Source organism: Falco naumanni, chromosome 2 (assembly GCF_017639655.2).
Source record: "Falco naumanni isolate bFalNau1 chromosome 2, bFalNau1.pat, whole genome shotgun sequence".
Taxonomy (NCBI): Eukaryota; Metazoa; Chordata; class Aves; order Falconiformes; family Falconidae; genus Falco; species Falco naumanni.
Window position 1 is genome coordinate 85,211,132 of NC_054055.1, and position 13,570 is coordinate 85,224,701.

Below are 13,570 nucleotides of genomic sequence, written 5' to 3' on the forward strand. Positions count from 1 at the left end.
GCTTAGGCTCTAAGAAGAGACTTCAAATGCATTAAAAATGTTGATGCAAGTTTAGAACAGTAGTTGCATACGTAAGTTTGAGTTTATGCTTGTAATAGTATTCTCTGTTTTGAGTTGCCCATAGAGTTCTAAGAACATCACATTCTGGTTTAGCAAATCGTACGTGGAGCAAAAGGCATCATATCAAAACAATGATGTCAACTTGGAATTATTTTTTTTTTAGAATAAACATTTTCTGGGCTGGAAAGAAAAAGAAGAGTGTCTATTTTTTTCTGCCTGTTTTTTTTAAATGTGTGCAGAAAACAGAAACAGACAGATACAATCTTGTTCTGTCAGTTGGGAATGAACCATCTCTGTTTCAGCATGATTATATTGCAATTATCTCCATTGCCTGTGGTGTTTCAGTCTTGTTTTCCCAGCATCTACTACCTGGTAAACTAAAACTCTTTAATAAAACCTAACAAAAAACAGCAAAAGAAATCCCCAAATCCCTGAACTTCGGATCTATACAGTAGCAAATGAAGTTCTAATACCAGACCTGTTTTCAGCCATACAAGTTCTTTAGTTTGGAAACAGAAACACCAAGATACAACTGAAGGAAAGGTCAAGAGCAGTTATAGAATTTAATCTACTTATTTACATCTTTTCAGGGACCTAAAGCTTTAGTAGATTTTCTTAACTCCAGAAGTGACTTCTGAGTATTCCTGAGAGTAAGAACTATGTTCTGTCTTGTGGGGTGCCTTGACAAGAGAAGAAATTCAGAGCAAAATTAGGTTATAATTACTTGAGAATGAGGATACTTGAAAGAAATTGGCTTTGGGCTAGCCAGATTTATTATATCGATAAAGACTCATCTATAAAGTCACTGTTTGGTGACATGTTTACAGCTAAGTAGGGATAAAACCCTAGGTTTTATATTTTTAACAATGCAAGTGAGCAGAAAAGCAATGATTCCACTGTGTTTTCACTGAGTAAAAGTTGACAGGACATCAGAGTTTACACAATTTCAAGGCTTAGTGCTAAACAAGACTAGCAGGAATGTTTGTCTGGTAAAGTTAGTTGCAAAAAGAAACGGAAAGATGCTCTTTCAGCAGAGAATTGCCAGGTTCTTTCCATGTGTTAAGAAAAGTGTTTCAATTAACGTATTTGACAGTTTTTAGGGAAATGCCTGTTGAAGGTGTGATGCAAATAATACTATGATCTAAATTATCTAAATGTATGCAATATCATTTAAAAATACATACAGGGTGTTCCCTCCCAAACATAATAGCTGTTTTTCAGAAAGATAATCTTTGGGCTGTGTTTAGATTTAGATTGTCCAGAAAAAAATACTTGATTTTCCAAAATTGAGGAAAATTTAAAGCGGAATGAATCTAAACGTTCAAATGCATAAAAAGTATAAAAAGAAATTAAGAATTCTTCACACCACTACCCCCCACCCCCCAGGTTTTAATAGCCCAAAATACTTGGAAGTCAAAACTAAATAGAAAGCAACTTGATCTGAAAACTTTGCTTTTGAGATATATCAGGAATTTGAGTATTTTTAAGCAATTTGTGTGAACAGAATCTATGAATTTATATATAAGAGCATAAGAGAAAAAGCAAGTAGATTATAATTTCTGCGTTACTGTAATTATGAAGTACAGAAAAATGATTCAGGAATGTTTAGAGTACTAATGAAAAATCTGTGATCAGAGACAACAAAGCAGGCTGTAAGTTTATATGGAAAAATACCTTGGTAACAGTATAGATGTATTAATTGCTGGAAGGCATAACATTGTAATGGCAAGTAACAAAGCAGTTCCACAAAACCTGTGGTTGTGCATTGGAGAAAAAGTACAAGTACTCTAGGACACTGGAGATACACTTCTGAGCTGATCAGTTTGTTAAGAGGCAGAATATGATGCTTAGAAAGTCTGTCCTGGGGGTAAAAAGTGGTTAAGGACTTTTCATACCAAAAGCAAGCCTTTTAACTTCTTTTTTTTATCTCCCTTCATGGTGAGAATGAGGCATTTCTTCCTGTGGTTTCATTTCTGTATTTTAATCCTATCTTCTAACATTTCCTTTTCTGCAGTTTAGTTTTCTTAGAAGCCTTTGGAAAGGGATTTTAGAAATAATTTTTTGGAAAACCGGTGTACTATGTCAACCACATCTCCCTTATTCACACAGCTGCTGGCTTTGTCAAAGAGTTCAAATAGTTTTGTGTTGTGGCTTCTCATCCTTCTTGTTATTCTTAATTTTATTTGGAATATATAAACAAACTGACATACATCTGTAATTTCTCATTTTATCCCAGACACCTGTCTAAAAATTGGCAGCACATTATCTGCTTTTTCATTTCTATGTACCTTCAGTTCACTTAAGCAATGGGTCACATGCTGGTTCCTTTTGAGTTTTTGGGCAAAGACTGTCTTGCTCAGGTGATTTGCTGTTTTCCTTTTTATCAGTTTGTTTCAGAACCTTTCCTGCTGAAACCTTAATTTGGGAAAGTTCCTCTGACCATTCACCTCAAAACAAGCTCTAGGGTGGGTGTAGGAAGCCCCTGAACACCACTATAGCAAATGCTACTGCAAAGAATTAATTTAGATTTCCTGCTGCAGTCTTATCTTACTTGGGCATTCCTTTTCCAGCCTGAGCATCTATCAGCCCTTCTGAGTTTGGCAGGCTACCAGCTTCAGATGTGTTTGAAAAGATTTTACTACTGCTTCTTTAAGTCTTTAGCAAGTTGTCACTCAAAAGCTTTGTGGTTTTTTTTTGTATGGGTGTTCTTGAAGGTTTGGTAACAGGGAGGCAGCCTTGTTAATTTTCTGTTTAAATAATAGTTTATGCTCTTTTCTATTTTCCTTAATTGTACAGAACATTAATTTGAGAATGTGTTGCTTTAATAAATCATTTTGTCCTGCTGTTTGATCACATATTCTATGTAAATGGAACTTTACTTTTGACAATTCCCTTTGTTGAGCCTACCTGAGTTTTACAGACTTCTAGTGTACCCTTTCCTATAGTTTGACAGCATCCTTAAAGGATGTGATACCCCAGGCTATGGGTAGCCTTTGATTTTCTCTTAGTCTTTAATTGAGGACTTTTATTTTGGGTTTCAGGTGACGTGTTCTGTTTTGTTATAAGGGGATCCTCCCTTCCTGTAGAAGTCATCTCTCGTCTGCATAGTATTTATTTCACATTTTTAAATGGATTAAACTCAGGGTCATGTGTACACCAGAATCCTTTAATGATATTCAGAAGATCTCTTTATCTCAATTATGTTAATTTTTATGTATCTTAAGATACTGAGGCTATTCCAGAGACTGGAAGACTGTAATATTCTGCTTGTATTAAAAAACAGTAAGTTGTATGCCTGTCAAATTAGCCTGAACAAAAGAATGTGTAAGTTAATACAGGATGTATTCAGTAAAGATTTAAAGAAAGTAATGTAATTAAAGCCGGTCAGACTTGGTTTTATTGGAAATAGGGTTTAGAAATAAAGTTATATATGCAGAATGAGAAACTGCAGCAAGGACAGCAGTGGCTTTGAAAAGAGATGGGGTCACAGCAGAAAAGAAAAACACTAGGAACTCCCAAGAGTAATGCTGTGGTAAAACAGAACTGCTAATGTAGCTCTCTAGTGTACCATTCAGGGAAGTGTGAGTAGGAAGATTAAGGTTATTTTCATCTCATACAATAAACTGACAAACAGGAATACTGTAAGCACTTCTTGTGTGTGCATTTTTAAAAGGTGCTGAACAACTGTTTATATTTGCAAAACGACAATTACCACATGAAACATTTCTGTTGTGGAGATCAGGCCTTACAATGAGAGACTTTGGGCTCAATCTCTTTTGGTTATCTGAACAAGACTGAGGAGCTAATTTTACTAACATACATGACTATGTTCTAAATACAGAAAAAAGCTAGATACTTAATGCTAGATCTCTTAAATCTATCAGAGAGAGTCATTACAAGATCTTTTGGTCAGACATTGAAGCATCTAACGGAAGTCAGAGATAGACTCATATTTAAATGTCTTCCAATGCCAGTAAGTAGCCACCAGAACAAACTGCTAGGAGATACCTTCAAATCAAGACTCTAAGTCTACCTGGAAGATATGCTTTAGCAAAACACACATTGCTTGACTGAAGTTGCACAATGATTCTATATAACTAAACAGAATTGAAGTTCTATGATATACCAAAGGTGTATATATATATGAAGGTGTATATATATATATGATCTAATGTTGATTTAATTTTGCTTGATATAGTATAAAATTATAAAAGTATTGTCAGTCTGATGTGGACTGACTCCAGTTCAAAGATCTGGTTGCCTATGCTTCCCATGGCTACTGGTAGTAAACAATTCCCAGTTTCTGGCCTTAATTGTAATATTCATGCAAATTCCAATTATTTAAGGGTTTCAGAATCAGCATCATCAGCAGAATTTACAATCTGTCCTTATAATTTCATGAGCATGCACATGTGTGTGATAAATAGTCTTTGTGGCTTCATAAATGATCTCCAAAATTCAGAGAGTCTCTGATGCATTTCACCTTTTGCATATATAATTAGAACTTCCCATTTCTCCTTTTTGGGCTAGGTAATACAAAATACTGAAGGGAATCAAATCTGAAATTCTAGCCAGTTTATTGTGTAATTAAATGTGGGTTTGCATTTTTTTCTGGCCAAACTTTTACTAGTCATTGATTACACAGCTTGACATAAGATAGATAATGAAACTGATCTAGTAAAATAATACTTATTCATGAATGTTTTGATGCATGTATTTATCATCTCTGAGCACTCTCAGTCTCTTTAGTGCCAACTTGTTTGTTATCACAAAAGCTCAGGACATCCTGTCTCAAAACCTGATCAAAAATGCATTGTAGTATAAATCAATGTATGTTCAAACATGTATTTGAGGATGGATTCTGTGTAACTGAAAGTGATGATCTGTTTAATGAATAACTTGTAGTTTTGAATCTATGGTGGATAAGCTCCTAATAAAAAAATAATTTGCAATATTTTTTATTAGCATTATGTTTGTTGAAGAAAAACAGTTAAAAATAAATTATATGTAAAATTCTGAAACGATGTAATAGTCTAGAAAACTAATTTGCCAAACTGCAATTTCCATTGAATTTGTATATATATTGATTTTGTTCCTATTTTGAATCCAGACAAGAAGATAATGCAGTTGGTTGACAGCAATTAAATCAGTTCATGATTTGCTTTGTTTCAATATGAACAATGACTGGCATTTCTGCTAAAAGTCCAAATTTCTCATTGACTTGAATGCTGCTAGGATTGATCACCTCATGAGATGGTTTGTAAGGCATTTTATTCTTTTTAATATAGGAGGAAGTTCTTCAAATTGTACAGTGTGGTTCTCCTTAAAGATTAACAGCATACCTGCAGCACCAGAAAGAAAGATAGATGTGAAATGCAGAGCTCTGGTAAGATTACTGTAAAAGTTTAATTTTGTTCTACTGCATTAGAAGCAAAACGTAATTTTTATTATCGGTCTGGCTGTTATCACAGAGGATTAGTCAATTTTATTAAATGATCACACACAAATAACTTTTTGAATAAACCCCAATATTTATTAAGATGTCATTTAAACTCAGTGATACAAAGTAAAATGAATGCTTGGAAAAAAGTGTCTTTATCCTATTTGAATAATTACAATTTTTTTTTTCTGCTGGTGTCTGCTAGTTTTGTATCTCAGATAAGGTTGAATTCTACAAAAACTTCAAGCAGTTTCTGTACAGTTCACAACATAAAAAGTATGTTTGGGTACCCTCCTTTCTTATGGATGCCAAATTATTATTGCCATTTAGATTCATTTTGTCATCGGTATGTATTTAGTAATATTTCTATTACTAAATAAGCACATACTTTCAAATTAATTAAATTATGTTCACTATTTTAAATGAATGATTGCATCATATTAAATAAGTTGTACGTTTTAAATCACTTAAATATGTAAACATAAAATAACGGTGTAGTATGTTTGCTTAATTGATATTGGTTTTATTCTCCGAAGATTTATAATTGTATTTATATTTGAATTATACTTTGCAAGGCTATTATTTTCAGAACTAATCTTTTTCTTATCTTCTGTAAATGGATGTTTGCTTTATCATCTAGATGTCCTGCTTCTGCATGAATTGTAAGCAACTAGAGAAATACTGACTTTAATAATGGTTGCTAGTAACAGGTACTATGAAGAGAAATTATTGGTGTGGTACTTTGTTGCAGGAACATTTTTGCAAACAAAAATATGTGATACAAGTACTAGGGGACTACCTCTTCCAGTAACAGATGCTGGAAAAGGAGAAGAGTCTCCTCAGTTGATTTTATATGTCAGCATGTGTTTATGTGGGAGAAAAAGTCAAGACCAGTAAGTATGTCTCAAAATATTTAAAATATCATTGTTCATATATCACTTCTGGTATGCTCTTCTTTCCTTGAAGTGTAGTAATCTGATTGTGAACTTCTGTAGGGCTGAGAAACAGATAATGATGTTTTCAAAATCTTGGTGTTGGGTGAGCATGGTGGTAAGGAGGTGTCTGGTGCTAGTAAGAAACAAAAACTAGACTGAAATGTTTGTGATCTGAGACCTTGAAAATAACAGTGTAGGTTTTTGACCTACAGGATCATGCATTATCTCGTATCATTTTCTGATCTGAAATACCATTAAAATGGTAAAAGGAAAAGCTAGATTTAAAGTATATTATTGACTTCTATTGTATAATAAATTCTCAAGGCATTTTAACTCTGCCTATATTTTTTAATCTAATTCAGTGTGAAAACTTGCAAAAGTCACTTATAGTAAAATCCAACATATTTTTACAATGTGTGGGGCACTGAAATTCTTGAACTGAATGTGCAGAATTCCTTTCTAGGAAAATGAAGGAAGTAAAGAAGTAGCTATACCTTTTCTTCAGATCTCTATAGCAAATCTCATAAAAAAACTTTTTTATTGATGAATTTTGAAGATGGCAAATAATTTTTTACTAGAAATTAATACACATGGTTACTGTTATGGAAGTGCTATTACTGCATTCACTGGTTACGTGTCAGGCAATTCATTTTGCACTGGTGATTATCCTAGCTAATGGCACAGAATCACAGAATCACAAAATAGCCAGTGTTGGAAGGGACCTCTGGAGATCATCTAGTCCAACCCTCTGCTAAAGCAGGTTCTCCTAGAACAGGCTGCACAGAGTCATGTCCAGGTGGGTTTTTAATGTCTCCAGAGAAAGAGACTCCACAACCTCTCTGGCCAGCCTATTCCAGTGCTCTGTCACCCTCAGGGTAAGAAGTTCTTCCTCATATTCAGAAGGACTTCTGTTTCAGTTTGTGCCCATTGTCCCTTGTCCTGTCACTGGGCACGAATGAAAATAGCCTGGCCCCATCCTCTTGACACTCACCCTTAAGATATTTGTAGACGTTGATAAGATCCTCTCTCAGTCTTCTCCAGGCTGAACAGGACCAGCCCTCTCAGCCTTTCCACCAGAGGGAGATGCCCCAGGCCCCTCATCACCTTTGTAGCTCTCTGCTGGACCCTCTCCAGCAGTTCCCTGTCTCTCCTGAACTGGGGAGCCCAGCACTGGACACAGCACTCCAGATGGGGCCTCACCAGGGCAGAGCAGAGGGGCAGGATCATCTCCCTCAAAACTGCTGGCTGTGATCCTCCTAATGCACCCCAGGATCCCTTTGGCCACCTTGGCCACCAGGGCACACTGCTGGCTCATGGGCAACTTGCTGTCCCCCAGAACTGCCATGTCCTTCTCTGCAGAGCTGCCTTCCATCCAGCAGGTCAGCCCCCAGCCTGTACTGGTGCATGGGGGGGTTGTTCCTCCCCAGGTGCAGGACCTCACACTTGCTTTTACTGAACTTCATTGGGTTCCTCTCCGCCCACGTCTCCAGCCTGTCCAGGTCTCGCTGAATGGCAGCGCAGCCTCCTGGTGAATCAGCCACTCCTCCCAGTTTCATCACTCCTCCCAGGTATCATCAGCAAACTTGCTGAGGGTACACTCTGTCCCTTCATCCAGGTCACTGACGAGTAAGTTGAAAGAGACTGGACCCCATACTGACCCCGGGGGAACACCACTAGCTACAGGTCTCATTAAAAACTGTCAGGGTGACACGAGTAAAAAGAGCTAATACAGTCCTTGACTGCTAAAGAATGGTCAAATACAACCAGAAAGCAAATAATAATGGTGGTACTGCTATTAGAATGTTATTCACAGATCTGGTTCTCAGAGGTTAAGAATCGTAATTGAAATACTGGAAGAAAATCTAAGAAATCCACTAAAAGCATGGAGAACTGGAAAAGCAGGCTTTGTCTTATGAATGCTAGTTATCTCTATCAGCTCAGTTTGGCACTGAAAAAATGGAAAAGGATGTGATCATTCACTAAAGAATATTGAAAAGATAGTGATGGTGTCTCAGTTATGCTGACCAACATGCATCAAGAGCTAGCAGCCAAAATTTAAGTCTGAGAATTATTTACTTTTGTGCAGAAAGTCCTAGTATTGAGAATAATAAAGCAAAAAGGAAATAAAACCAAACTGGAAAATCTTAGCAGTGAAAACAGTAGATAGTCTTGTAAAGCTGAGGACTTGAAATTGCTTGGAAAGATAAATTTTTTAAAAGCATAGGCACGTGGTACATATGCTAAACCAGTGAGTCAGATTTAATAAATGCATTGATCTCTTTTTGACCTCAGAGTCTGTCTTCTTCCTTCCTGGCCCTTGGAAATAAAATTATTAGTAGCATTTGATTTAAAATACCAGTAACACTGCTTTTGGACAGTAGTTATAGCTGTATCTCGTAGTCAAATGCAATACAAATTTATCCTCAACATCTCAGAAGTACTTTTTCTGTCTTACGCAGCTGGTAAGATTTCTGAAACATCAGAAATTGGCTACAGCAGAGGTAAGGCTGGCCAGACAGAGTTTTTAAATGAGCAAGGTGCATATTAAAGTCTTTATTTTCTTAATGGTAGACATGCGGACGCAGTGACTACCAGCCTACAGACAGCAGGGAAGTCCTCAGGGAGGTGAGAGCTGGTGGGCACCCCAGGAACAATGGACCATATAGGATCATCCCAACGTATGTCACCTGGGCACCATGAGTGATATAGGCATTAACAAGATTTTGATGAATAAATTTGCTTGCAGATTCCAGTTTTGTGTTTGAAGTTTGGAAATGCTTTAGGCTAACTCAGCCTTTTGTACTTTAGAAATGAGTGTCTGTATGAACTGAAACGCCTGTGACAGGATGATAGCTCATACCAATGGAAAGGGGTGGCAGGATGTGTCTGTCAGGGTTCAAACTGAGTGACTCTAGATACTCTGACCTTTATGGATGGCCTGAGGTGGTGGCCATCAGCTGATGTTGCAAAAGGATTCCTCTGTGGAAGAGCACAGAGAATTTTGAAGAGAAAACAATTTTGAAGGTCTACCTGGCAGCACCATACAATTGACTGTAGCTCAGATCTTGGTGACAGGAGAAAGTTGCTCTCTTCTGCTTTCAGTGCACAAAATCAGCTAAAAGGAAATACTGCAGGTCTGTCTGCACTGCCCCCCGGACTTATACAACTTTAACAAGGCAATGTGTTACTGTCCTCTTTTAGTTATCTCAGGATTTTTTGTGCTAGTTGTATTGTGTGTTTTCATCTGTCTGTCTTATAATAAATAATTCTGGCTAGATTTATGATCCTGAATAGGAACAACACAGGATTTTCCAGTTACATTTATCTTTGGTTTGTACTGTTAATTCTGTGCCTCAACATCCTTAAGGTGCAAAATTTTAGTCTCAAAAGGTATCTGCAAGTATAAAAAGGTATGTAGAACAAAGGCAATCTGGTTTAACTTGCTTTTTAAATGAAATATAATAAACTTGCATTTTTATATTGATGAGACCAATCTTGCTACATATCACTTTTGGATATGTTCTTTCTCGCAAACTAAATTTCAAAGTGGAGATTGAATAGTTAAATGGATCAAACCCGATTTTATGCTGCTCAAGTTTTCTTAAAACTCTTTTGGCTTGTCATGGCTGAAGGCATTTAAGGTTGTATTTTGCTGCTAAACCAGATCATGATTCAGCTATTGAATAGAAATAAAAATATTGAATATGTGCCATATTGAAGAAGTCATTAATTTTAAGTTCTAATCTAATTTCACTTAATCACCATATACCAGTAAAAGAAATATCCTTTTTTTGAATAGAATCCTTGAAAGGCGTAATCTGGTGGGATGAAAATGTAATTTTTTGTTAGCCAGAGATTTGCCACCTCTTCAAGGAAAACCTGTTTTTCTTTTCCTCCCTCCAATAACAGCCAAAACCCAGGGAAAATATGAGTATGGATAATTTTACTCTTTCTTGGTCTTTCTCAACTTTATATGTGTATTTTACATATATACACACACAGGTATATATGTTAATTTATATTAAAATATCAAAAGGCAGTGGGCTGTGCTCAGGTTACATTTTTTAGATCAAGCAGAATGTCTACTAAATGCAGTTAGAAATAGAGTAGTAGAATGGTAATTCCAATAAATAAAATATGATGATTCCTTATAATTCATCTTTTCATTTGTTATCCATGCTTGCTGGCAGCAGAATCACAGTAAATTAGGATAAGAAGTTAACTTTTAGACTGGTTCATCCAGCTGTAAGTAGTAAGTTTGGCTTTCGTCTTGTCCCAGATGTAGCTCCATTAAAATGTGAACTTCAGTTTAACATCTAACCGGAAGTTTAGATTCAAATCCTATTGTAGTCTTTTCTCTTCAGTAGATAGTGTGGTTTTCTGGGAAATGGATGAATAAACATTTCAGTAAAGACTTCAGAATTTGACCCATAAATTGAAAGAAATGGCTTTTTAACATTAAAAGATAATATTTTTCCTAGGTGTTTTTTTTGGTTTTTTTTTTTTTGTTTTTTTTTGTTTTTTTTTTTTTTTTTTTTTAACTAGGATCCAATAATTCATCTAATTTGAAACACATTTGTCTCTAAATTGAATTAGGGTTAATTATTTTTGCTGTCCGTGTAGCCACTAGAACGCCCTCCACAGATTGCATGGTATCATATAATGCTTTAAAGGTCAATACAATGTTTGAATAATGAAAATATTTTCATCTCTTTTTCTTCTTATATGTGTGTGTGCACTTTTTCTACCAAGAAAATTATAGTAAAAAAGAAGAAATTGCCTCATATTTGGCCCTTAATAGTAATAGTAGTGTTTTATATTATTACATTCAGACTTTTGGGGACAGCGAACCACTTCAACTTCTCAGCTTTTCTACCAGATCATCAGTACTCAGGACATCTCCCATGTTTGATAAATGCACGGTGCCAGTATTTTCCAAATAGCAGAATCAAATATTGATTTTAAGTTTCATCATCATAATTCCACATGCCTGTATCAAGCAAGGGCTGGATCACAGTCTGTTTTTTCAGTTTTCCATTGATCTTTATGATAGGTTTATTTCTCACTTTTCTCCCAGGGTTTTGGTGTTTGTTTTGTTGTGTTTTTTGTTTTTTGGTTTTTTTTTTTGGGGGGGTAGTTTTGGGGGGGTTTATGTTTGATTTTGTTGGTTTTTTTCCCAACCTGGACATCTAGTAGATGATTTCAGATTACATTTAAAATCAGTTTAAAATGAATGGGGATATTATGAAGCAGAGTAGTCACAAATAAACCACACTTTTACTTTCTGGTGAGGCGGATACATCACTTTTCATCTGTTAGGCCTCCAAACAGCGTTCAAAGTTCAGACCCTCATATAAATTTGGAATAACGCTGAATATTCATAGCCTTGATATTTGTGTCTTAGGTCATAAAAGGGTAAGGGATCTGCTGTCCTTTAAAATTTTGCTGGACTCTCTGATACTCACTGGACTCTGAAATGCTGAAGTCACCAGACTCTCTAGGCACAGACTATAAAGAATTCAACAGAGCAGTTCAGACCAAGGTTTGAACCTACGTTATAAATGCTGGATTTGTCTCCAAGGGTGCTCAGAAACGTCAAGGAAAAAACAAGTTTATGTACATATAGCATGATACTTTCACAGCTTTTAAGGGTTTTCAGTTCAGACATTTTTTGCTGAGCCACCAGGCCTATCCTTAAACTTATATGTACATTTTTTATCCATAACTACCTTTGACTTTGAAGTATTCACTGACCATGGTGTTTGAATCATTACTTTTATATTCAGCTATGTTCTTTATTTTAATTTGATGCCCCCTACTTCTTAAATTACAGGAGTCAGTAGACAGTTAAACACTATCAAGTCTCTCCATGCTACTCATGATTTTGTAGACTTTTATATATCTGTCCTGAATTATCTCTCCTCCAAGATGAAGAGTATGATAAGGTAGCCATCTTAATTTATTTTCACTTGGACCATCATATTTTACTATTGTAGTATTTCTCCAGCAGTATTTGCTTCAAAAAGAAAAAAAAAAAAATCAAAAACCTTTAAAAGAGAAACTATTTCTGTAATCAAGAATATGTCTAAATTGTTATATTCTGATTAAATAGATGGATTAAGATCCCTGATATATTTCATCTAGTAAGTGGTCTTTAAAAAATACATGACAACCAGTTAAGTCTATTTTGCTGCCTTCTATTAAATGAAAATAACTTATCTTCCTGCTTTTATATTAAGTACTTGTGATAAATCTTATGTCAACTATGCACAGTACATGTCTTCTGACCATAGTGGTAATTTTTTTATTGTGCCTGAATACCTAATGTTTTGACTATAACCATATATTTCATTTCTAAGAGAAACAAGACAATATACTTATTCAGTGAACACATCAACCAGATTATAAGGCGTTGCAATGATTCATGTTGTAAATCATATAGCTTGCTGATCTGGATATTTTTCTAATCCAGGCCCTGAACACTCTGAAATCACCATTCCAGAAATGAGAAGAACCTTATTGGAATGGAGGGGGATTAGCCAGATGCAGGTTTATTTTTTAAACTGTGTGTATATTAATAAAAATTAGGTCAATTGGTGAAGCCTGGAAAGGTTGTAAGGATGCATTCCAGCTGTGAAGTATTCCTGCCCACCTTGATTGTTAAAGCTCAGTAAACAGGGGAACCCTTACGAGTGTTTAGATGATAAGCCTTTTTTCTCAGAGGATAGGTATTATCAAGTGTTTTTAATACTGAAATAAGCAGAGTTAGGATTGACTGGGTTATAATGAACACCTCCAACCTTACTTTAAAACTACATCAGTTGCTGCCGAGCTCCAAACTCTTTTTGCCAGCTGTCATAATGAAAGCAATCAATCTAAATTCTAAGTACCATGTGTCTTTTGTCAGCGTCCTTTGCCTTTCAGTCCAGCCTGAGAACCGGTTCTGGCAGTTGGCACTGCTGGCCTGGTAGAGAACATTTTCCCACAGTCATTTAAAAACTCCATCATTTGTGCCACTTGTATTAATATTTCCATATAACTGTGCTAAAAATAATTCCAGTAAGGAAATTTTGGATTTGCGAAGCCTCGTTACTTATTTTATAATTTTGAAAAATCTCTCTAAGTTCTGTTTTGT

The 13,570-nt window shown here is 35.6% G+C and overlaps 1 protein-coding gene across 1 annotated transcript in view; it reads left to right on the forward strand.

Moving 5' to 3' along the window:
• The window catches only part of CFAP47 (cilia and flagella associated protein 47), a 343,220-nt gene that overhangs the window by 217,999 nt on the left and 111,651 nt on the right, over positions 1-13,570 (forward strand). Inside the window, exon 51 of the mRNA XM_040584179.1 lies at positions 5,349-5,446. Within this exon, the coding sequence (XP_040440113.1) occupies positions 5,349-5,446 (98 nt within the window). The remainder of the gene's footprint in view (positions 1-5,348; positions 5,447-13,570) is intronic.